A 22,841-nucleotide genomic window follows, 5' to 3' on the forward strand; every position below is an offset into this window, starting at 1 on the left:
ACCCTGTGAAGAATGGAGGCACGCTCTCTGGCTCTGGTTTATTTTAATCACATGCACCGGGATTTATTGAGACATCCAGGCTGTGTTTTCTGAGCATTAGGAGCTCTTTCCATTACAAATCCATGGATTTTTATGCATCGGGTAATGGATTTTTGATGGAATTTTGAAACTGGAAAGAAGCCAGGGCCGGGGACTCCTCAGAACATCACAGCTGGCACCCAAAGAAGAAGAGAAAAAAAATGGAGAGGGAAAAACTTAATGAAAATATATATTTGTATAAACAATCAATGAAGATCGCGTTCGCGTGTTAAACAACCACCTTGAAATTGGTCTGTCTCAAAGGACTGAGCAATTGCAGACTACCTTAGCATGAATGATTTATGACATTCATGAACTTGGCAACTGCATCAGTTTTCCTAAACCTGGCAGCAAACACCACCTGCATATTAAGTGAAGATTTATGATTTATAAAACTCACCTCATTATGCAGAGGAACATGAATTGTCTTATGTGTGCAGTCTATAACTCCCGGGACAGATGAAAAGGCAGCTATGACACACAATTTATGTGCTCTCGCTGCTGAAGTTTGTGGGGGGAAAGCAGGCGGAATAACTAGGTCTCTGAGTTGGGTGCCTTCAAAGCCGCTCAGTGGTGCGGTGGCCAAAATCGCCTGCTTGCTCGGAGGAAAATATAAAAGCTCTGGAAAGCTTAATGGTGGAGGCCATGTGAATAATCCCTGCGCTGAAGGGTGCCCCCCCTCCCGAAAGCACAGGGGTGGGGGCAGCTGAGGTGGAAAGAAGGGGCTTGGTGTTGAGCTCAGTGCGTGAATTAATCCCTGCCCTTCCCGCTGTCCTTTTTTGATCTTCCTTGCTCTGGGATGAGGGTTCCCGGTTACAAGGAGCAGCTCTGCCACATCCCTTCATGTGCCTGCTGTTTGGTGTGGGAGCCACATGCCTGGGAGAGGACTGAAGCAGAAAATATGTGAGCCAAGCACTCTGGGGTGGGGAGTGTTGGGAAGACTTGGAAATGAGCAGGGCTGAGGGGCTGGAGAACAAGTCCTACAAGAAGCGGCTGAGGGAGCTGGGGATGTTCAGCCTGAAGAGGAGGCTCAGGGGCGACCTTATCGCTCTTTAGAAGTACATTAAAGTAGGGAGGTGGGGGTTGGTCTGTTCTCCCACGTGCCTGGTGACAGGACGAGGGGGAACGGGCTGAAGTTGCACCAGGGGAGGTTTGGGTTGGATGTTAGGAAGAACTTCTTTACTGAAAGGGTTGTGAGGCATTGGAACAGGCTGCCCAGGGAAGTGGTGGAGTCACCATCCCTGGAGGTCTTCAAAAGACGTTTAGATGTAGATGCTGGGGATGTTTTAGTGGAGGGCTGGTTGGTGTTAGGGCAGAGGTTGGGCTGGGTGACCCTGAGGTCTCTTCCAGCCTAGAAACTCTGTTTCTGTGATCTCCTTTGAACGAGGGGCTGTGAGCTGAGGAAGGCCGGCCCCAGAGCCGTGCTGTGTGCTGCTTATTACACTTGGGGGATTCTGCCTTCTCTGGGAGGCAAAACACGCGTGGAGGCTGCAGGTTCCCGATTAGCGCCCGGCTCCTCAGAGCCGCCCCGATCCCCCCGGGCTCCTTCCCCGCCGCCTCCCCTCAGCCGCCTCAGCCCCGCCCGGCACGCACCGCGCATGCTCGCCCGCCCCCGGCGCAGCCCCTCCCGCCCGCGGCCCCGCCCCGCAGGCTGCCGGCGGTGTGCGCATGCGCCCCCGCCCTGACGCAAGGCGGCTGCAATCGCCCCGCGCTTTCTCCTGCCCGACCTTGAGTGCGCGGCCGCCCGCAGGACCCCGGCTGCCCGCCGCTGTGCCGGCACCGGCAGCGCGCTCCCGAGGGCCCGCGCCTTAGCTCGGTGCCCGCCGAACGAACCGCCGCTTCTCCGCAAACCTCTCGGTGCCGGCGCGCAGCCGCGGGGAGAGCGCGAGAACCGGAGCTCTTTCGACTATCTAACGGGGGGAGCAGGCGATCTGCGGGACAGCCCGCAGCGGGGGGTCCTTGCGGCGCGAAGCCCCCCCCCGCGCGGCCCACGTGTGTGGAGGCTTCCAGAAGAGCCCGGCCCGGCCCCGCCGCCCCCCGCCCCCCGCCGCCGCCATGCTCAGCGCCCGCCGCGCCGCCGCCCGCCTGGCCCTGCCCCTGCTGCTGCCCCGCGGCGGGGCCAACGCTGCGCCCCCGGGGCTCGCGCAGGTGCCGGGGGGGGCCTGAGGGGGGCTCGGGGGGGCTGAGAGGGGTTTGGGGGGGGCGGAGGGGCCTAAAGGGGGCTGGGGGGGGGCTGAGGGGGGTTCAGGGGCCTGGGGGGGATGAAGGGGCCTGGGGAGTGTGGGGGGGGCCTGGGGGGGCTGAAGGGGGTTGGGGGCGTGAGGAGAGCTCGAGGAGGAGCCGAAAGGGTGGGTGGAGGGGGCTGGGGGGGAATGGGAGGGTTGGGGGGGGGGGCTGAGAGGAGCTGGGGGGGCTGAAGGGGCCTAAATGGGGGCTATGGAGGGGTTGGGGGGGGGCTGGGGCCGCAGGGGGGCTGGGATAGGCCGAAGGGGGCCGCAGGGGGCTGGTGGTGCTGTGCGGGTGCTGGTCCCGATGGGTTCAGGCCCAGGCGGTGTGGGGGCAGCAGGCAGGGCTTGCGAGAAGTGCCCCGTTAGCACTGAGCGCTGCCCTGGCGCTGGTGCGGTTTGTAGGGAAGCGCAGGGCAGGGGTTGCTCAATTCTTTGCTGTCCCCACACAAAATGGACCCGGAGGTCGGGCTCGTAGAGGCAGGGGATGGAAGTGAGTTTAGGAGAACGTGAGTGTAGGGGATGGGGCCTCCTGGGCCGGCAGCTCTTGGTGCTGGGCATGCTCGGCACTGGGTCCTGTGCAGAGCCCAGCACGGGTTGGCCTGCCTGAGCCAGGCTGTCACACCCTGCCCTGCTGCTGGCGTGGGGCAAGGCCACGAGTCCCAAAGGATCCCCAAAACACTCGTGTGTTGGGGTGCTGTTGTTTGTAATGGGATGTTTGGCTAAAAGCACCAGGCAGAGGAAAGCACGGCACTGACAGAGCTCTCTGAGACACCGATGTGTGCCTGCAGAGACACAGCTTGTGCAAAAACCACGTACAAGTTGTCACAAAACCTTGAGGGCGGATTCCTCAAGCAGAACAGCGGTAGCTGGCCATGTGCAAGGCTTCAGGAACTGGGTTAATGTTTGGCTGCTGCTCCTCGTCATGGGCTGAAGGGTCAGAGTTAAATCAGCGAGCTAATTTTTGTCTGCTTAACTGGTAGTGTGCGTGTAGACTGCTTCCAGTGAAATTGCTCAGTTCCAGTAATAAATATTGGTGTTATAAGGGTAGTAATTGTTTTTTTTGTTTCTTTTTTTATGGCAAACAGAAACTTCCTTAAATTCTTGCTTAGTTTACCCTTAAGATTTAAAAAAAAATAAAATAATAATACAGGTTTGTAGTAGGGCTGTGCTACTTCAGAAATTGCCTTCCGCAGAAAGTCTTGGGCTGAACATCTCCTCCTGTTCAAACCAGACCTTCGTGAGAACCTCTTTATTTTACAGACGTTCTGGAATGGCCTCAGTCAGAATGTTCTCAGAGCAGCATCCAGCAGAAGATATGCGTGAGTATTGCCTTGCTTTTCCACGTCTGGATGGTTGATGTTTGTTTCGACCCTTTTGACTCCAGAGCTCATTGTGGGAGTGGGAGATGGTGACAAAGAGCAAAACCAGAACCTATGCCTGTTATTTTCCTGAGGCTGTGTCTTTATCCCTGTACTGTTTTTTTATTTCAGGGGAACTTTTAGGATTGCTCTTCCCCCCCACTCTCTACCATGAGCAGCATCCACAAAATTCTTGAGATTTGTTTGATTGGAGAGGGAAAGGATGGAAAACTTGTTTTACACTGGTGTGAAACCAGGGTGACAAGCGGCTCTGTTTCAGTGCAGATAAAGCTTATTTCAAAGAGCTCGTGCATTTCAGTCCCTTGTTTTTCATGTTACAGGATGATGAGGAAGGGGCAGTGGTTGTATAACTTAGTCAGATGTTCTGTGGGCAGCGGGGATTGGTGACACGGGGCAGGAAATCTGCTTGTGTTAGGGAAACGGCCCAGCTCTGCTCAGTGCACAGACATGCAGCGGTTGCTTGTTTTGAGAGCACTGCCTGGGGCTGTGTGAACTGGAGTTAGAGCGGCCCAGCACCCCGGGGATTGAGGCGGTGATATCCTGGACCCTGGTAACATAAAAGGGCCCTGCTCTGGCTTCAGGGTGCTCCTCTATTCCAGAAGATGGCTTGTCTATAAAGCAGAACTACAGTTTGGGAGTTCTCACCAGCCTTGGAAGAGGTAACGTGCTTCCTAGAAAGCAGGAAGAGGTTTAAGTTTCCCCCATGTAAGAACCACTCCCGTTGTTCAGAATGAACTTACCACGCTTCAGGAGCAAACAGATGGTTCTTCCACGCTGCCTCAGAGGACCCTGCGTGGGCTTAGCTAGTTCTGTTGTCTCTGTGCACTGTTCACTTCATGCTAAGCAGTGGTAAACGAGCTGATCCAATTTATTACTAGCATCTTGCCCTCAGGAGGTTGTCATCAGGCAAGCTGGAGTGCAGAAACCAAAAGGAAACCAAAACAAGTCCAGGAAACTTCATGTCAGGAGGGCAGGGATTACTTGCAGTGCAATCTGTATCTAAATCTTACTGGATGTTGAGAAGATGCAGTTGAGATATTTCTGGTGAAGAGTGATGTTGAGTTTAAACAAATCTGTGGGGATTTAGCTGTAGGTGATCTGATGGAGTCGAGAGCCAGGAGGTTAAATTCCAGTGCAAGAGTCAGAGAGCACCTTTGGGCCCAGAACAGCATGAGGGTTTGCTTCAGTGTCTAGTGAAACATGGCTTTGTCTTCCTTCAAACCAAAAGACTGCTGTATCTAGGTAGTATCTGCCTTTAGCAGTAATCTGATTTTCCTGTAATGCTCCTTACAGCTCAGAAGCAATTAAGGGTGCCGTTATTGGAATTGACCTGGGTACCACAAATTCCTGCGTGGCAGTTATGGAAGGGAAACAAGCCAAAGTAAGTCAAAACTCAACTGCAGCCTGCGGTCCCAATCGGTGTTCTCAGAGGCGGTGATTTTTGATGGTGTCCTGGCGTGGCTTTCTCCTAGGTGCTGGAGAACTCGGAAGGTGCCAGGACGACGCCGTCGGTGGTCGCCTTCACAGCAGACGGCGAGCGCTTGGTGGGGATGCCGGCGAAGCGGCAGGCGGTCACTAACCCACACAACACCTTCTACGCTACCAAGCGCCTCATCGGGCGGCGCTTCGACGACTCTGAGGTGAAGAAGGACATGTAAGTGGGGGTGGGTAGGGCGATGCCACCTGCGGCAGGAAGAGCACAAAACCCAGTGCTGCGTAACCTGACTGGTTGTGATTCAAAATGCAGCCCTTGCTTGGGTGCTGAGGGGTCAAGCAGTTAGACCCTCGTGTTTCGAAGTTTTACCGCTTATGCTCTGAGGACCACGCTGTATTTTTATTTTAAAGTTTTCAGAGAAGTCATCAAACAGTGCACCAATTTGTATTTCTCCTGAGTTTGTATTTCTCCTTGAGAGCCTTGCTAATACTGTGCAGAACGCTCAGCATCTACCAAACAAGTTGTTTCTTACTCTTGAGAGCTGTACCTGAATAAGGGCAGAAGTGTGTTGGTACTTCTGGGACTCCCTGGTCCTGAGGCTTTTGGAAATTTCAGTATTCTCTGTCTAAAGCATGCATGTGGTGTTGTGATGGTGCTAATTGTAGGGGATCCACGCTGTGTGTTGATACAGAAACTCCAAATGGAGCTGTTACAGGGTTTTTTGTCTCTTTCTTCCAGCAAGAACGTCCCATTTAAAATTGTCCGCGCCTCCAATGGTGACGCCTGGGTGGAGGCCCACGGGAAGCTGTATTCTCCAAGCCAGATTGGTGCCTTTGTGCTAATGAAGATGAAGGAAACTGCAGGTTGGTGGAGTTTGGTCTTTGCCATGCACAAATACGAGCATGACCCTGGTACTGGGCAGCTGTAACTGGCTGTGCTGCCACGAGGCAGGGACTTCTGTGCTGTGGGAATTCTTGCATGGCAGGCCGGGCTGTGGGAGGGAGTGGTGATGGGCTGTTAGGGAAACCTCAGGGAGGATCAGTGCCTGCCTTAACGTGGGATCTCTGGCAAAATATTAGTGCTTTACTTAAAACACACTCAAATTGAAAGTCAAGTGAGCTGATTTTCAGCTGACTTGAATGCACCCTTATTTCAGAAGGGGGAGCTCCTTTTCCTTGAAAACTGCAGTGCTTGTGCCTCCTAGCCTGCAGCTGAGCAAGGGCTTTGGTGGCAGGGTTTTGAGGTTGCTTGGTTCTTACCCAGTGACCAGAAGTGTAGTCAGAGAGGGAATTCTCGTGGGACCCGATTTGTCAGGTGCAGGGAAAAGCTGCTTAGCTTGTGGTGGCTCTGAATCTTTACTAGGAAGAAATATCCATTGTCCTGGAGATTTTTTTTTCCTTTTCAATTCCTAATATAGCTTCTGGAATAATTATAACAAATCAGTGTAATAGTAAATCAAATAGCTGTCTTCTGCAGCCTGGGTTGGGAAGTATTATGCAATCGCTGTGAAGTGTTTCAAGGGCAGGACTGAAGCTTGTGACTGAAGCTTCATGTGAACATTTTTTTTTCCAGTGTAAGTTCCTGGACACTTGCTGAAGTTGCCAAGAGTAAAATAGGAATACTGTTGCAAATGCCTGTAAACACATAGTGTGTATATGTTGTTATGTTAGGTATCTTACCTATAAATGTTACCTACAACACATTGTATGGTAAGGACAAAAACGATTAAGTAGTAAGTACCTTACATGCTGAACGCTCCAAAGAAACAGCAAACAACCTCAGTCTTGCACGCTGAGAAGGGTAGTTAAGCTCAGGAATTCTCCCTCGCTAATGGCATCCAGTTACTGATTGAAGTGCAGAGGTGTTCTGCCAGAAATCCACAAACTGTTCCATGGAAGGACTTGGTTTCTGCACAGTTCACTCTGCATCTTCCCAGAAAACATCAAGTTCTTGAGCAGGAAGTCATTCTCCTGCTAGTTCAGGAAAATTATTTCAAATCAAGTGGTAATAAAGTCGGTGGTTTTCTTTTTAGTGTAAAAATAACTTCTTGTCTCTTTTTTTTTTTTTGCTCCAGAAAATTACCTGGGACATTCAGCAAAGAACGCTGTGATCACAGTTCCTGCTTATTTCAATGATTCTCAGAGACAGGTATTCACCAAGCTCTAAGGTTTTCAGGCTTATAGGCTGCATTCAGTTTCTCTCACTTATCTGTGCTCTTTTTTTTTCCCCATTTAGGCTACAAAAGATGCTGGGCAGATCTCTGGCTTAAATGTTTTGAGGGTGATTAATGAACCAACAGCAGCTGCACTTGCATATGGTCTGGACAAGTCTGAAGACAAAATGTAAGCTCATGTTCATAACATCAACCCCCTTAAATAAGCGTGCTGTAATTTGCTTTGTAAATGCATCTTCTGGGCTGTTTTTTTCCTGAATCACTGGTTGGAATCCCGCCAAAGTAAACTCTGAGAAGTGAATCAATGCTGTGTCATGCCACCTGTACTCTGTGTCAAGTATACTTGTTAAAGAAACTTCATAACTTGCAGCTACAGCTGAAATTGGCACTGAGTGTTGATAGTGATATTGCCTGCTGGTAGCAGTGACAGGTGTGGCTCCAGCCAGCTGGGTGAGAGGTGGTCACCAGTGGTGCTAAGGGCTGTCGTAAGAGGGAGGTCGAGGTTTGGTGCCTGGCAATCCCCAGTTTGTATCTTTTCCTGGCTGCATTCAACCTTCTGCTGCTCTCAAGGGTGGTCATAAAAATTCAGGGGGGGTTGTTACTGACTTTGTATTTGAGACTGGGATTGCAGTGCTGTGGAAGGCCTCCATCTTGTAGGACATGTTTCACGATGGTTCTAGTGTCCTTGCCGTCAGATGTCTTTCCTCAAAGGAGAGGAAAGAACTGCACTCAGAGGGCTTCCACCTGGACTCAGTGCGCTCAAGGAATGTGCACACTGATCTGTGTATTGTTGTTTTTAAAGAATATTTGTGGATGGCAGCATGAGGTCTGCACACTTGCCTCTTGGGAAGAATGATTTTGAGCCACGCATCTTTGCCTAGAAAGTAATGTTTTTCTGTCTCTGTTCGTGTAGCATTGCAGTCTACGACTTGGGTGGAGGCACTTTTGATATCTCCATTTTGGAAATCCAGAAGGGAGTCTTTGAGGTGAAGTCAACCAACGGCGACACGTTCTTAGGTGGAGAAGATTTTGACCAGGCTTTGCTGCAGTATATAGTTAAAGAGTTCAAGAGAGAGGTGAGGTATCTCATCAGAATTCAACCTCGTGTTACGTTGTCTTTTAAGCCTGCTTAACTTCTGTGGAAGGATAAGAATTTTCTTAAATTATTAGGACTTCTTTTGAGCTCTATGGCACAATTGAGATTTAAAAGTATTGAAGTTAGCCTGACTTCCATATCTTAGATCTATTTTCTCAAGGCAGAATGTTCCTCTCCTGGAAGACAGAATAAATAGCAAGGCTTCTGCTTTTTTTTCTTCCAGCGTAGCAGGACTACCTATTTGTAGTCTGCTTACTCTAACGAAAATCTGTGGGCCGACTGAATGTGTCAGCACAGATGTACGTGGTGCAGTGTTGGCCGTGGGAAATTGCAATATAATTCCAGCTCTGTTCCTTGCCTTAATATTCTGTGATGCAGCAGCTTTTCCCAGCTTTTATCAGTAACTTACTGAATAATCGCTTCTAGAGCAGAGAGGGCTAACAGATGGTTTTGAAATGCTAAAGATGTTTGCCAGAAGTTAGAGAGATCAACAGCTAGAGAGAAGTTTAACAGGCTCTATTCCAACAAACATCTTTGCAGTCAAGAGTGATTAAAAAGGTGAACTGCAGTGATGAAAAGCTCTCCATGGCTAGCTAACAGTCTGCTAACATCTTTTTTGTTGCTTAGACGGGCGTTGACCTGACTAAAGACAACATGGCCCTCCAAAGGGTGAGAGAAGCATCAGAGAAAGCAAAGTGTGAGCTTTCTTCATCTGTGCAGGTAGGTGGCTGGGCTAAAAGAGTATCAAAATGTTATATTGAACTGTTTTGATTATTTTTGTTTCTAAAACTCTGAAGTAGCTGCTTTTCTCCTGTGCTGGCAGCTCAAGCTTCTGTTTAATCAAACAGCATTGGTTTAACTGCAAGTTCTCTTTCTCAGGACAGTCTCTCAGTGTCTGTTGGGGAGCAAAACCAGTTGTCAGAAGTGAAGAATGATAATGGATGCTGCCTTTTGCTTGTGTTCTGACACCACGTTTGCTCATTGTGCAGAGAATGTGACCTTGTTCCCAACTCCCATGTTACAGAAGTATGATGGGCAGTAGGGAATTGAGCTGCAGTTAGTACTTCTGTGTTATGGGAGGTACTTAGGGCTCTGTGCAAGCAGCTCCAAAACCTTGTGGTGCTGCTCGCACCACTGAAACAGCTAATTTGTCTAATAGCAAGGAATAATTTCTATAAAGAATCTTATTTTCCACCAGAAGGGTTGCTTAAACAATGAGCAGCATATACACCCTTTCCTTTTCACATGTTTGTATCTTAATGTATTCAAGTTTGTCCTTTATTCACTAGTGAATAAGGAGCTGGAGAAGCAGCAAGCTGGGGGTGTAATCGTGCTGAAGTGAAATTAAGGTCAATTATATAGTAATTGAAATGGGGGCTCTGCCAATTTCTAGGTTCTGAATAAACATTATTTTTTTGTTGGCCAGTGGGGAGCTCATAGCAAGGAGTTCAGGCCAGTCACAATGGGCGCATAGTTCTGCCAGAGACATAGCAGGCTCTGTTTGAACTGGCTTGAGAGCTGGCAAATGCAGGGAAAATGCTGGCAAATACCGGGAAAACTGAATTCCCCAACTCCTTGGTGGTAAAGGGAAAACAGCTCACTGCTGGCCCTGTCCTCCCTGGTGTTTCTGAGCATGCCATTTACAAAGTGAATGTGCACCTCTAGCCTGTGGCATGGGTGTAGTTCTTGTTCTGGGAAGTTAAATCTCTAGAGCTTAAACAGTTTTTGTAGTCCTGATGATGTCACCATGATTCAGCACTTGAAGATGATTTCAGTGTAAGACTTGATTTTAAAATCCAGGGTGTGAATTTCTAAGACTGTGCACAAATAACAATGAGAAACAGGGAGGGTGGCCCATGGCACTGAACATTTGGGTTAAATAGCAGCTAACTAGTTGTCAGACAAGCTGCTTGCCTTTAAACAACGGTCACCAGTTGGTTCCTTTGGGCAGCTTACCTTGTATGAAGTGTTAGGAAGTTGGTAGCAAAGTCTGACTGAAAATGAACTTCTGTGTTGTGCTGGAGGGAGGGAATTAAGGTTGTAACTTCACAGGTTTCAGCTCTTACTTCCTACCTATGATAGAAATTAAATACTGCTGCTTACAACCACTAGTGAAAATGATGGTTTAATCATTACTTCCTTTATAACACTGACAAACTATGTGCATAAACCACAATCACACGAGCTGTGAAGAGCAAGAGAACGCTTCTTCCGTGACCATGAAGGACCTCAGAGTAACACAGAGTATTAAAATTGGTACTTAACAGTTGTAACCGTGAGATGTGTAACAAAATCTTTCTTACCTCTTGTATGAAATGTAAAATACAAACATACCTGCTGCCAGGTAGGGACTGGGCTTTGAGTGCACAGGCACGTCGATGTTTTAGAACAGACAAAACAGAACGTGTAGCTTGGTCTGAAACCTGTGTGGGGCTGCCTTGCTTTCTGTTAGTAGTTTTCACACCATCTGTTTTTGTGCTGCAGACTGATATCAACTTGCCATACCTTACTATGGATGCCTCTGGACCAAAGCACCTGAACATGAAGCTGAGCCGCTCGCAGTTTGAGGGCATCGTGGCTGATCTGATCAGAAGGACGGTAGCGCCGTGCCAGAAGGCCATGCAGGATGCCGAAGTCAGCAAGAGTGACATTGGTGAAGTCATCCTCGTCGGTGGCATGACCAGGATGCCGAAGGTATGAGATATGTCCCCGTTACGGGCCCAGCTGGCACAGCTACCAGTGCTGCTGCTGGGGGTGATCTATTACGGAAAAATTCAGGGTCTGGGCACTTCAAGGCTCCGGCCACTGAAGGCCCCCAGGAGCAGAGCAGGTGTGCTTGGTAATCCTATGAAAGCAGTGCCAAGGGACTCCTCTTCCTGCAGCTCAGCTGGGGGTCGTAGCTGAGTCGCAGTTTAAAAAGGCAAGTGGGAGGTATCAGGATTTGAAAACTCATCCTGGTTTCCTGCTTTTTGTGGACCGAACACCAGCAGTATTGCTGAGATGTGCAATGTGTTTTTCCTGTAGAATTCAGCATGTGATAAAGGTCCACTTCAATGACAGTAACCTCTCGGTAATCTCTGGCACCCACGAGCTTTCCTTGCCTGTGCAGGGCACTTGCAGCTAGCTCTGAAGAAACCTCAGAAGCACAACTATCCAGTTACCTGCTGCTTGGGTGTGTTTGTCTTTTCTCGAGGCGGTGCTGGCTGTTGTCAGGCACGCTTAATCGGCTCTTCTCAGTGCTCATTACCTAACACCTGGACCTGGTGTTCTGGTGATAAGCACCACATAACTTAAAAGCTTGCTCTGCTGACGTGTACAGGCTTGCAGATAAGGTGCTCTCTTCTGGTAATTTGCCGTTTTTATTCATAGCAATGCAGACTGTTAGCTCCCCTGAAGTCAGTGCTGAACATGTATGTGCGCTGCTGCCTTCAAGGGTACGGCTTATCCTTTTCTGCAGACATCAGCAAAATTTCATTCCACAGGATCTGTCAGGCTCAGACAGCTTGTTTTGCTGTTACTGCTTGTGATTGACAGGTCCTTGCTAGGATAATACATTGTGCATGGTCCTGCCTGGGGTTTTTAGTTCCTTTTTTTTTTTTTTTTTTTTTTTCCCCTCTGTCCCCTTTCTGATGTGTTACATGAGCCTTGGGGGCTGCAGGTGATGTTAGTGTCTGCAGAAGGTCACCCGGGCAGCGGAACCAAAGGGACAAGATAAGGAAAAGGTGCTGCTCTGGCCAAAACTCAAATGGAATAAGTGTGCTAAACCTTCCCAAAGGCCCTATCAGTCCAGTAGGACAGAAGAAAAATGTCTGTGAAGTGAGGAATAAAGTGAGAAAAATACTTTTGGAAGTGGGGAAGCCCTTCCTGAAACCTTAACTATCCTTTAAGGGTGGGAGACAGCACATAAATACTCCCCTCACCTTGTTTATGTCCTGTGCTCATGGCTCTGAGGTTATGTAAGGCTTTCCTGTGTGCCCATAGCCAGGGTGAGAGCTCTGGTTCCAAGATCAGTGCCCGTATGTTGTGCATAGCACAGAGTGTTCCCTCCTGTGTTGTTGTTTGCTAGGAGGGAGCTCGCCTTCTTTGGAGCTCACGTGGCCAGTGCTGCAGGAAACATAAAGTGGGTGGTTAGAAGTAATGGCTCTTTTGTGCTGTAAAATATGCCTCCAGAGGGAAAGACTTGCACTTAATTATATGTTCATGCACAAAGTGTCTTCCTCTGCAGGGAACGCTGCCTGCAAATGTCTCTTGGCTCACACGCGGAGTCGGACGCTTGCTTACAGCATGGTTTGCCAGGCGCACGGTGCTCACCTGTGCAGATGTTTGCCTGCTGAGCGCGCTCAGAGAGGCGGGATGCTGTGAACAGGAACCAGGCTTCACACCCTTCTCAGCAGGGGAGAGAAACGGGCTACTGAGCTGCGGCTCTCACTGCATTCCCTTCTGGGTACTTCAGCAGTAAATCTGTTGCAATCATGAGCACATCATTCCAAAGGGGCAGAGCAGTGAAAAGCTAATAACACAGCTCAAACCGTCTGCTGACATAGCAATCTACCTCTCTGGTGAAACAGCCCATTAAATAAAGAGTTTGAAAACGCTGCCCTTCATACACTTTAATTTTTTTCTTTATTACATGCAAACAAGATGAACTGTCCTTCTGCTCTGGAGACAGAGCACAGGGAAGGTCAGAAACCCAGAGTTGTGCTGTCCTTGGCAGCTGTGTTCTGCCCGGTGCTGGCTTGTACAAGTTCCAGGGGAGCAATCCTTGGCTCCTGCATGATAAACATGGGGTGATCCCTTCTGAATAAGGCTGGGCTATGTGAAAGGACCAATGCAGGTGGGGTGCACAGGTTGATGGGCAGCTGGGGAGCTTGACTGCAAGAAAATCTCCAGAGAAAAGGTTTTCTAGACTGCAGTAAGTGCATGTAACAGGGAACATGGAATGGTGGATTAGGGAGCAACCACGAGCCTGAGGTTTAGTATTTCTCTCATGCCATCAGGTAAGATGGCAGCAGGACCATAAAGACAAAACCTTTGGCCAGGGCTGGGGTGTTCTTGTGGCTGCAGCACCATGCAGCGATGGCTCGCTCCCCATCTGAGCTGTGCTCTTTCCCCATTCAGGTGCAGCAGACTGTGCAGGAATTGTTTGGCCGCGCTCCCAGCAAAGCAGTCAATCCCGACGAAGCCGTGGCGATCGGCGCGGCTATCCAGGGTGGCGTGTTAGCTGGTGACGTTACCGACGTGCTGCTGCTGGATGTGACTCCCCTCTCCTTGGGCATCGAGACCCTGGGAGGAGTCTTCACCAAGCTCATCAACAGGAATACCACCATACCAACCAAGAAGAGCCAGGTACGAATGGGCTGCGTCCAGCGGAGGTCTGAGCACCGAGCAGGGCTGCCCAAAACATCCCAGTAGATGGTCTTCTCTCCTCAGCTGGCAAAAAGAAGCAGCTTAGGAGTCAAGGTTTAGTGTCTGCCCATGAGTATCTCTGCTAATTGTTAGCGTGCCCAAAGGAGGAGGATAAAACCGAGTCCCTGTGTGCCAAGATATCCCGGGGTGTCTGCAGCCTGCTCAGGATTGCAGCGTGCGTGTGCCATGATGTAACTGTCAACACATCATCCTGAAGGATCGTGTGGAGACCTTCTGTAACTGAGCACCGCGCCCATCTGAGACCTCCTTTCTTCATCTGTGTGCCTTGGAAGCTTTTTTTCAGATGTTTTCTTGTAGTGTGGGCCACTAGCAAACTTGGGTGTGATCCTTTCTCTCGCTTTGCCTTGGCTGGCTCTCCTGGTGTGTGCTCCTACTGATAACGCTTGTTCTCTGTGGTGTGGGGCAGGGACAGGAGTTTTGTTGCTTCAGGAGGAAGCGTTCTGGTAACGTGGCTGCCTGCCAGTGACCAGAGCCTGCTGCTGGCATGGCCTCACCAGCTTTTGTGTGTTCAAATGCGTATAAGATGAGATGCCAGTGAACTTGGCTGTGGCTACTCTTGGTGCTTTGTTGTTTAGTCAGAGCTTTTTAAAGGAGCAGGAACGCATGAGCAGGAATCAGTTTGTGTGGTGCAATTTGCTAGCAGTCCACTCACTCTGTGTTTGTTTTCCACAGGTGTTTTCTACAGCTGCAGATGGGCAGACTCAAGTGGAGATCAAAGTATGCCAGGGGGAGAGGGAGATGGCGAGTGACAACAAACTTCTTGGCCAGTTCACGCTGGTAGGTTGGCTACTTGGTATTCCTGAACCCTGAAGGCAGCATTAGGGGTGAGTTGTCTTACAGAAGATATTTCACCCTATTTGTAACTTAAAGAAAAAAGCAGTCCCTGAAGTTAAAGCCTGATGCTGGGACAGCTTTTCAGTGGCAAGGGACCAGCTAGTGTTTAAATGGAGCTCAGAGTTTCCCAGCAGTGCTGGGGGATGCTCATGATGTAGCTTTAGGGCTAGGCGCAGTCACCTAGCAGAGCCTTCGCTTCTGGGCACAAAGAGCTGAAAGAGCTCTGTAGTACCAGACGTGCTCCGCAGATAATCTGAATGCTGGCCTTTCCTCCCCTGTTACAAAGACAAGGCTTAGAGCAGGCTCCAGGCTCAGTGCAGTCCCTATAGAGCAGTCACTTTCCAGCCTGGCACCACTCTTCTGCAAACACGCGTGGATCTGCCCAGCTTATCGGAGGACAGTTCGGCACTTGGTGTGTGCAGCATGTGGCTGACTGTGGCTCCGTGCACAGAATTGGTTTGTTCAGGTGTCAGACAGCAAACTTTGACAGAGCCATTGGATCTTGCTGTTGCTAAGAAGTAGTTCCTAAGGTAGGAGTCTGTGTGCTGTTAAACCTGTTCAGATGCTGTTAATTCTCCACGTGGTGCCAACGGGCATTTTGAGGGCTCAGCTCTGAGGCTTAGTTACCGGTCGATTTACCTGGCAGATCACCGAGATGAGGTGCCCAGCGTTGGAGCCTTGCACCCTGAGCTAATGGCTGAGCTCTTCTCCTCCTCAGGTTGGGATTCCTCCGGCGCCACGCGGAGTGCCCCAGATCGAGGTCACTTTTGACATTGATGCCAACGGAATCGTTCATGTGTCAGCCAAGGACAAAGGCACCGGGCGTGAACAGCAAAGTAAGTGCTCCGGGGTGCTGCGTGGGGTGGGAAGGACAGGTGTCAGGTGTGGAGCAGGGGGCTGTGCCCTGGAGGGACAGAAATCAGGGACTGGGAATCCTGCACCTTGTCCCTGTGCTGTGCTCCTGGGCACGCTGCTCCTCGGGGAGTGCTCTCTGCCACCACGCAGAAGCAGCTGAGGCTGCTTGCATGGAGATGCCAGCTTTTAAGGGAGAAATCAAACTGAGGAGACCCCTGTAAATCCAAGGCTGAGTACACCGGCCTTGTGCTGCCACCCTGTTTTGGTTCTGAGGCAAAGATACTGAAATTCAGGCATATTGAAGCCGCAGGTATTTTGTGCAACCACTTGATTCGCTTTCCTTCGTTTAGGCTGCAAACATCTCTAAATGGCAGGGGGCTCGGGGACTTCAAGCTGCCAGCACGTTGTGCTCTGTGTGCAATGAAATGTTAGGCCCAGTGTTCTGGGGTAATTAACAGCGTGGTTGACTCTTTCTAAAGCCCTGTTGTGGGCTTAGAAAATTAATTTGAAGCATTTGTAGATTCCCCTGGTACAAATAGATCTCTTTTGTGCCTGTGACTGGGAAGGCTCTATACTGCCCTTCAGTCATTTCTTGGAGGGAATGACTAGAGCAATCGGATGCATGCTCCAGTTAAGAAAAATACTGTTAACTCTACTGGCAACTCGAAGGTATGTGGTGTTCTTAATCACGCTGCTTGGCTTTTGGCATAAACGATTCCAAAAGCACACTGCATGTTACTTTGATTTCTCTGTAGATTTTTCCCTGTGACAGCCTTCTAGCTCTGAATAAATAGGCAACTAGAATTTCAGTTGCTTGTCTGTCTGCAAATATGGTCCTAAGCAGAAAGCTGAACTCCTCATCCCACAGCTGCATCCAAAGGACGTGTGTGTGCCTTTGTTTAGGGTTTCATACCACTGGCAAATACTATATAAAACTTTGGGGCCTGCTATACCTGTTGTTTTGACTTTGCAATATCCAGGATGTCAGTCTACCCAACCAACTCATGCTTCTCTGCAGAACTTGGTTTATGTCTAGACTATGTGTTTGGGCTTTTTGACACAAATGGGGAAAAACAGGGGACCTTCAGCAGCCCACCTACAGAGTCATGCTGTGCTTGCTTATCAAGGGCAGCATGATAAGGTGGGTAGGGAATAGTGTTACTGTGCTACCAGCCTGAACGTCTGTCCAGTAGTGAAAGGAATCTGTGCCCTGATAAAAAGGGTTCAGTGGTGGTGGGGTTTTTGTGTTGTTTTTCTGGGTCTTCATTTTTTTTTAATCTCCCCCCTTTTGGTTTGGGGGCTTTTTGTGCGTGTTTGCTTTCCTGAAGGAGTAACTGAAGAACAAGGTGATTACAAAGAAATAGGCAGGAAGTGTCTGGCAGAGCTGGGGAGGAGGGAAGGAGGGATCTAAGGTGTCAGGCTTTTATCTTCCCAACTGCATCGCAGCCCCTTCAAAGGCTGGTTCTCTTTGTACTGCCCACGGGGTCTGCACAGGTGCAGAGTCCCTGAGCAAGGCTGCGGCTGTGGAGAGGGCTTGGGAAATGAGTCTCCTTTCCTCAAAGAGAGGGCACATCCTTTATTAATGTTAATTCTCTAATGCAGTTGTTATCCAGTCTTCTGGTGGCCTTAGCAAAGACGAAATTGAGAACATGGTGAAGAACGCAGAGAAATACGCGGAGGAGGACAGGCGAAGAAAGGTAAGGTGACTGCTGCGGCACCTCACAGCTTGCAGCCCGCCTGCTGGGTGCTGCCACTGTGTGCCACTGACCGTGCTGACCTTGAAGGAGCTGCAGGTTCTTATCCGCACCGCCCTGAGCCGTGGGCCCATGCGGTTACCTGGGTATCTGCTTGCTTCCCCCGTATCCAGTTCAGACCGTGCAGTTGCAAGGAGGGTTGGGCTGGGTAAGCGGCCCTGTGTGATCAGTAACATAATTCCTCCCTGAAGAGTTACTGGGGCTTGGAGGCAGCAGTAAGCAAACTCACCTGCCTGCTGCTCACGACTGACAGCTTTGCAACTATAGCTGATGCTTTCTGTCAGCAGTGCTCGTTGCTGTTCAGCTGCCCGTTATCCTGGCTGGTTGTCTGAAGCTAGCTTGCTGCAGCCAGGTTCTCACAGTGGTGGCCTTCCATTTAATTGCAGGCAGTACAGGGAAGATGCAGACTACTTAGGAGTTTATTTTAAAGCCAAATGTATAGAGCCTGCTAAGCAAAGCTGTGAAGCATCCTCATCCTTCCTAAGTGGGAAGTTGCTTTCTGTAGTCCTTAAACATCTCACTGCCTGGCACCTTGAATGCTCAGTACTTGCCCTCAGCGCAGGTGAAGCCGTCAGGAGGTGTTTGAAAGCCTCGCTGACTTTGTCAGGAAGGTCTGATGCTGGCCATGGCTGAGCGGCTGAACCTGTGATACTCGCAGGGTTAATGGTTGGAACTAATTGGCTTAATGAGGGTAGACCTAATTAATGACACTACTAAATATGGAGCATTGATTTTTAAAGCAGACACGAGGAAGGCTCAGGGATATGACACCAGCGTATGTTCAGTGCTGGCTGAAGCCGCACGCTGCATTTATCTGCTTTGTGTGCCCCTAGGCTGTGTAAAGCTGCCTCAGGTACTCACGGTAGTGAAGGGATCAGAAGAGGACTAAAGGAGAAAAAGCATGGAATAAATTCACATGAAGCAGCCCCTCTGTGCTGTAAGCTCTAGATCCACAAGAGATTGGTTTAACCTGCAGGTTAGGTGCAGAACACTTGGAGACTTTGGTCTGGGAGCCCCACTGTTCAAATATCTGCATCATTGCCAGGGAGTGTAAGAGGTGGCACAGCACTTGAAGAGGCTGTGCTGAAATTTTCTGTTGCCATGCTTTGACTTTGTACCTTAAATCATGTAGGGGGTGAGTTCTGCCCTGTTAACAGTCCAAGTGGGATTCATCTCTGCCCAGTTACCGCATGGAGGCTGCTTTCTTAACTGGCACTTCTGTCTCTTTATAAGATTGGCATAATTTGATTGTCAAAGCTCCCCCGTTACACCTTTCTGATCGTGGTTTTACCACCATGGAAGTAACCATAAGTGCACAGACAAGTAGCACTCTGCTGGACTTAACATCCCGCTGTCAACTCTGGCATCCCACACAAAGCACAGACACAGCATAGGCGCTAAATAATTGATCACCTGCTTTCCTCCTGAGTCTCCTGAGCATGTTATCACACCCTTGCTCAGGTAGACTCGTCTTTGAGATGGGGAGGGCTGGGTGTCCCAGAGGCTGTTGCTGATGAAATAGTTCACACTGACAGTGGGACTGAATTATGTCTAAGAACTACCACGCCTCTGTCCTGAGAGCCTACTCAGTCACCTGTTGGTCATCCTCGCAGCACTAATTAATAGTTCCTACCCAGCACAGTGGTTATTTCCATCGTTGAGTTGTTACACATACTGCTAATAAGGAAACACCAGTAAAACAACCCCACATTTGAGGTGTCTCTAGTGCCCTCGTTGCTGAAGAAGCCCAAGAGTATTCTTGAAAAGCTCTGTGGCTTCCTCAAGGAGCAGAACGTAGAGCTGAGCAGTCTCTGCGCTGGCTCGCTTTTTCAGCCTCCCAGTAGTAGTATTTTGTTGGTTGCTTCTGCTTCGGTGGGTGTCAGAGGAAGAAATGTCTCGGTTAGACCCCCTGTTTGGGCTTCAGTGCCAGAACACCCCTGGAAGTGGTTGGCTTCCATTTCCTTTATCCACCTTGCCATTAAGAAGGACCCTGGCTGGGAGCTGGAATGGAGTTTGGGGAAAGAAATGTTAGCATGTCAGGCAGCTCGTGCTGCCAGCTGTGCGCAGGAGGCCCTGATGAGCTCTCTTCCCCAGGAACGCGTGGAAGCCGTCAACATGGCCGAGGGCATCATCCACGACACGGAGTCGAAGATGGAGGAGTTCAAGGATCAGCTGCCAGCAGATGAGGTGGGTGACACCCCCCGATCCGTGCGGTTCTTTGCCGTGTCTGCTCAAACTCCTGCTGGGCTCCTAGCTGGCTCTGCGCGCTGGCACCAGCTCCGTGTTGCCCTGCATTGTAAGGGTGGCACAGTCATCGACTCGTCTGGGTTCCGCACTTGAGTATGGGAGGATGTAAGAGCATACTTATGATGAGATGGTTGGAGTAACAGCAGATTTTGAAGTGCAAGTTGGGTGGCAGTGAAGACTTAAGAGCCTGGGAAGCTGCTAACGAGTTGTGTCCTTGGGCTGGCCTTGCAGGGATTTGATAAGAGCTGGCCTGTGTCCTGCATGAGAGGAGAATTTTGCTCAAAAGCTAGAGATTCCAAGCAGCGCCTGCCCGGTGTTAGCAGCTTTCCCTTGTCTCTGCTGTGCAGCCCTGGCAGTCTCGGTGGTGTGAGCACAGCATCCGAGAACTGGGAGGCAATGAAAATGATGGGATCCACTTAGCTCCAATTTTCCTTCTATCTTTGGAGTGAAGTGGATAGTTAGCGTCAAAGGAGTGCTTTCCGTGCCTTTCGAAGTGACGGTTTAATTTCAACATTATGAATTTCAAAAGCCAAGTTTAAAACAGATTGCACAATCTTCAACTTAACAACTCTTGGGAATGGGATAGAAGGGGCTCTGTGAGGCATTTGAGGGAACAAGATGTTGGTTTGTTGGTGAGGAGCCTCTGATTGCTTTAAACTCTGTCTTTCAGCTCAGGTCCTCTGTGCTTGGGACTATGACTGCTGGAGTTTTCTCCCGCAGGAGCAGAGCCTCCATCTCTGTTCTCTGCGAGGACTGTTCCCTGTGATGCTTTCTGGGGGAATACCAAGGGAAAGAGGGGCAGCAGTGCCTGGAGGAAGCCCCGTGTGCTCTGGGTGGAGCTGGGAGCCTGGCACAGGCAGCCTCGGTTGCCTTCCCCATCCCACAGGTCTAAATGAGGAGCGCTCTGCCCACGTTTTCCCTGCGAACGCTGCTGAGCAAGCGCTGGCGGCACAGCTGTCCCCCAGTCACCTCCCTTCTCCAGGCCTGCCTCGCCAGCAGCCTGCCAGAGAAATGCCAGACTGTGTGGAGGGTTTGACAGATGGCTACAGGGGCTGGGATGAGACCGTACTGCTTTTGTTTGCCTCCCTGCTCCTCCCACGTGCAACAAAGGGATTAAACAGGGTTGTGAGCAGCCTTACTCGCTGGCTTCCTGACAGTGCCTTAAATATAGATGAGAACCAGCTTGCTTTTCCCTTTACCCTGGCTGCCGGGGTGGCTGGCTGGCTGGCGAGGTGTGCCAGGGAGAGCAGCTCTCCTCCTTGGCGGGCTGCTCGGTCTCTGCAGTGCTTTCTGTCCTTGGCGCCTCTGCCGAGACTGCAAACGAGGGGACCGCTTAATGCCGACTGCGGTGCGTTTAGCGAGGTGGACACGTGCCCACTGGGAGCCGAGCGCAGTCCCAGTCCCTGCAGGCCATATGGCTCCGTTTGAGACTCTAACTTCCCAGCTTCTGGCAAAAACCTGGAGTTTTGCTGTGGCCACTAGGTGGGTGAAATGGCAGGAATGAGATTTTTTCGGTGAACGCATGCAGCTGCATCAGGTTTGTCCGTGTGTTCTTCGCAGTGCAACAAATTGAAGGAAGAAATTGCTAAAATGAGGGAACTTCTGGCTCGTAAAGACAGCGAAACGGGAGAAAACATCAGGCAGGCAGCGACCAGCCTGCAGCAGGCTTCCCTGAAACTCTTTGAAATGGCATACAAGAAGGTAGGTTCATGGTCACTTACATTTTATAGCTCTCGGATGGGGGGGGGGAGTTGGGCCACCAAATATTTAGGCATGGTGCTGACTCTTGGCACAGCTCCCTTTGGCTGGGGCTTTCCCCTGTGTCTGCAGGTTATCTGAAGTAATGTCTGGAGTGCCCTGAAGATGATTCTGTAACAGGCTTCCTGTTCAGCCTGCCTAAAATCACAGTAGTCAGGCCAGGGGGATTTTTTTCCCAGTCTCCCAGTGAGAGGCCCTCCTGTCTGAGCCCATTTTGGCAGACGGGTGCTGACCCTGTCCAGGGGACGTGTGCCGGGATGGAAATGGCACACACGGCCCAGGTGACCTTGGTGGTACTAAGCTGGGGAAAGCTGCTTTGATGTCAAACTGACAGCGTTCAGTGCTGCAACGTAAGCTCGTTATGTCCACTGGGAACGAGTAAATAATGGGAAGATAATTTCCTTTCTCTTAGTAGCAGTCGTGTGGAGATGAGGATTGCTTCCATTCTCCAGTGGACAATCACCCTTTTTCTCTGGAGAAGGGTTTCTTCAGTCTAGAATTAACCTAAACAGCTAGGTAGGGGGAAAAAACAACACGTCTGGGGAGAAACATGTTGTTGTTGCTGCCACTAAGAAGCTCTCTCTTTCACAGATGGCCTCGGAACGAGAGGGTTCTGGAAGTCCAGGAGATCAGAAGGAAGAGAAGCAATAAGAAGTCTCGGCCTTGCCTTGACTAGAGCACAAAGAGGCGGTGGATGTTCTTGATGCTTGGGAGAGAAGGCACCTTCCTGAGCAGAAACGGGCAGAATTCAGACTTACTGTGTTTTTGCAGTATTCTATATATAAAAATTCTTTAATGTATAAACTTAGTGATGTGTCTGCTAGGTAAATTGTCACATGATGAAAGTTAATTCATGCAAGACAAAGTTCGAAGTGTTTGGCCCTGCGGTATTCAACTGAGGCACTTGAGGACTTGCTGATCATTTGTTTCTGATACTTGACACAATGGTGTACTAAATCTGGTACCGGAGCTTGGAAACCATGTTAGTGAATCGAGAGGTGGAGAGGGAGGTTCTGGTGGAAGCAGGCGGGGAGTAACACCTGTTTGGATCCTCCTCGTGGATCTGAGCACTTGTGAACAGGTCCTGAGGCCTGTGAACAGCAAGGGCGAGGCTGGTTACGTTGCTGGAGAACATCCAGATCTGCAGCTAGTGCCCTTGTTCTGGAGGAGGGGGGGTCTCCAAATTTAGCTGTAACATTTCTTACAAAAGAGGCTACACAGAAGCTGCGTACTTTTACTTGTCTGAGCCTTCTGCTCCATCCTGTGTCTGTTCTCTGCTTATGGCAAAACAATTTCCTGGATAATAAAACTGTTATTGGATCCATTCTGGATTTTTTTAAATAAAAGCAGAAAAGTGTCCAGCCTGGCGTTCTTGGTATTGTGGCCTTTGTTGGAGAAGGGGAGGCTGCCTGGGAGAGCTCGTGCAAAGGAGCAGCCCGCTGTGGCAGCGCTGGGGTCTGGAATTTGTGCTGGACTTAAGTGCAGACAGAATGCAGCTGCTGCCTGCCCTGGCACACCGTCACCTCTCGGAGCTGTTGCTCCTTCTCTGCTCATGCTGTGGGCGCAATCTTCTGCAA

The 22,841-nt window shown here is 50.0% G+C and overlaps 1 protein-coding gene across 1 annotated transcript; it reads left to right on the forward strand.

Moving 5' to 3' along the window:
* The first annotated feature begins 1,811 nt into the window (after window positions 1-1,811).
* HSPA9 (heat shock protein family A (Hsp70) member 9) lies at window positions 1,812-22,625 on the forward strand. Its single transcript, XM_084536186.1, has 17 exons — window positions 1,812-2,226; window positions 3,567-3,625; window positions 4,979-5,066; window positions 5,158-5,339; window positions 5,859-5,983; window positions 7,195-7,268; window positions 7,356-7,462; window positions 8,207-8,369; window positions 9,017-9,109; window positions 10,874-11,083; window positions 13,508-13,735; window positions 14,489-14,593; window positions 15,369-15,486; window positions 17,108-17,202; window positions 19,354-19,446; window positions 21,067-21,207; window positions 21,856-22,625. The coding sequence occupies exons 1-17, from the start codon at window positions 2,134-2,136 to the stop codon at window positions 21,913-21,915; spliced, it is 2,034 nt and encodes a 677-aa protein (XP_084392312.1). The 5' UTR covers window positions 1,812-2,133; the 3' UTR covers window positions 21,916-22,625.
* Window positions 22,626-22,841: the final 216 nt, after the last annotated feature.

Source organism: Aythya ferina, assembly GCF_964211825.1.
Source record: "Aythya ferina genome assembly, chromosome: 14".
NCBI lineage: Eukaryota > Metazoa > Chordata > Aves > Anseriformes > Anatidae > Aythya > Aythya ferina.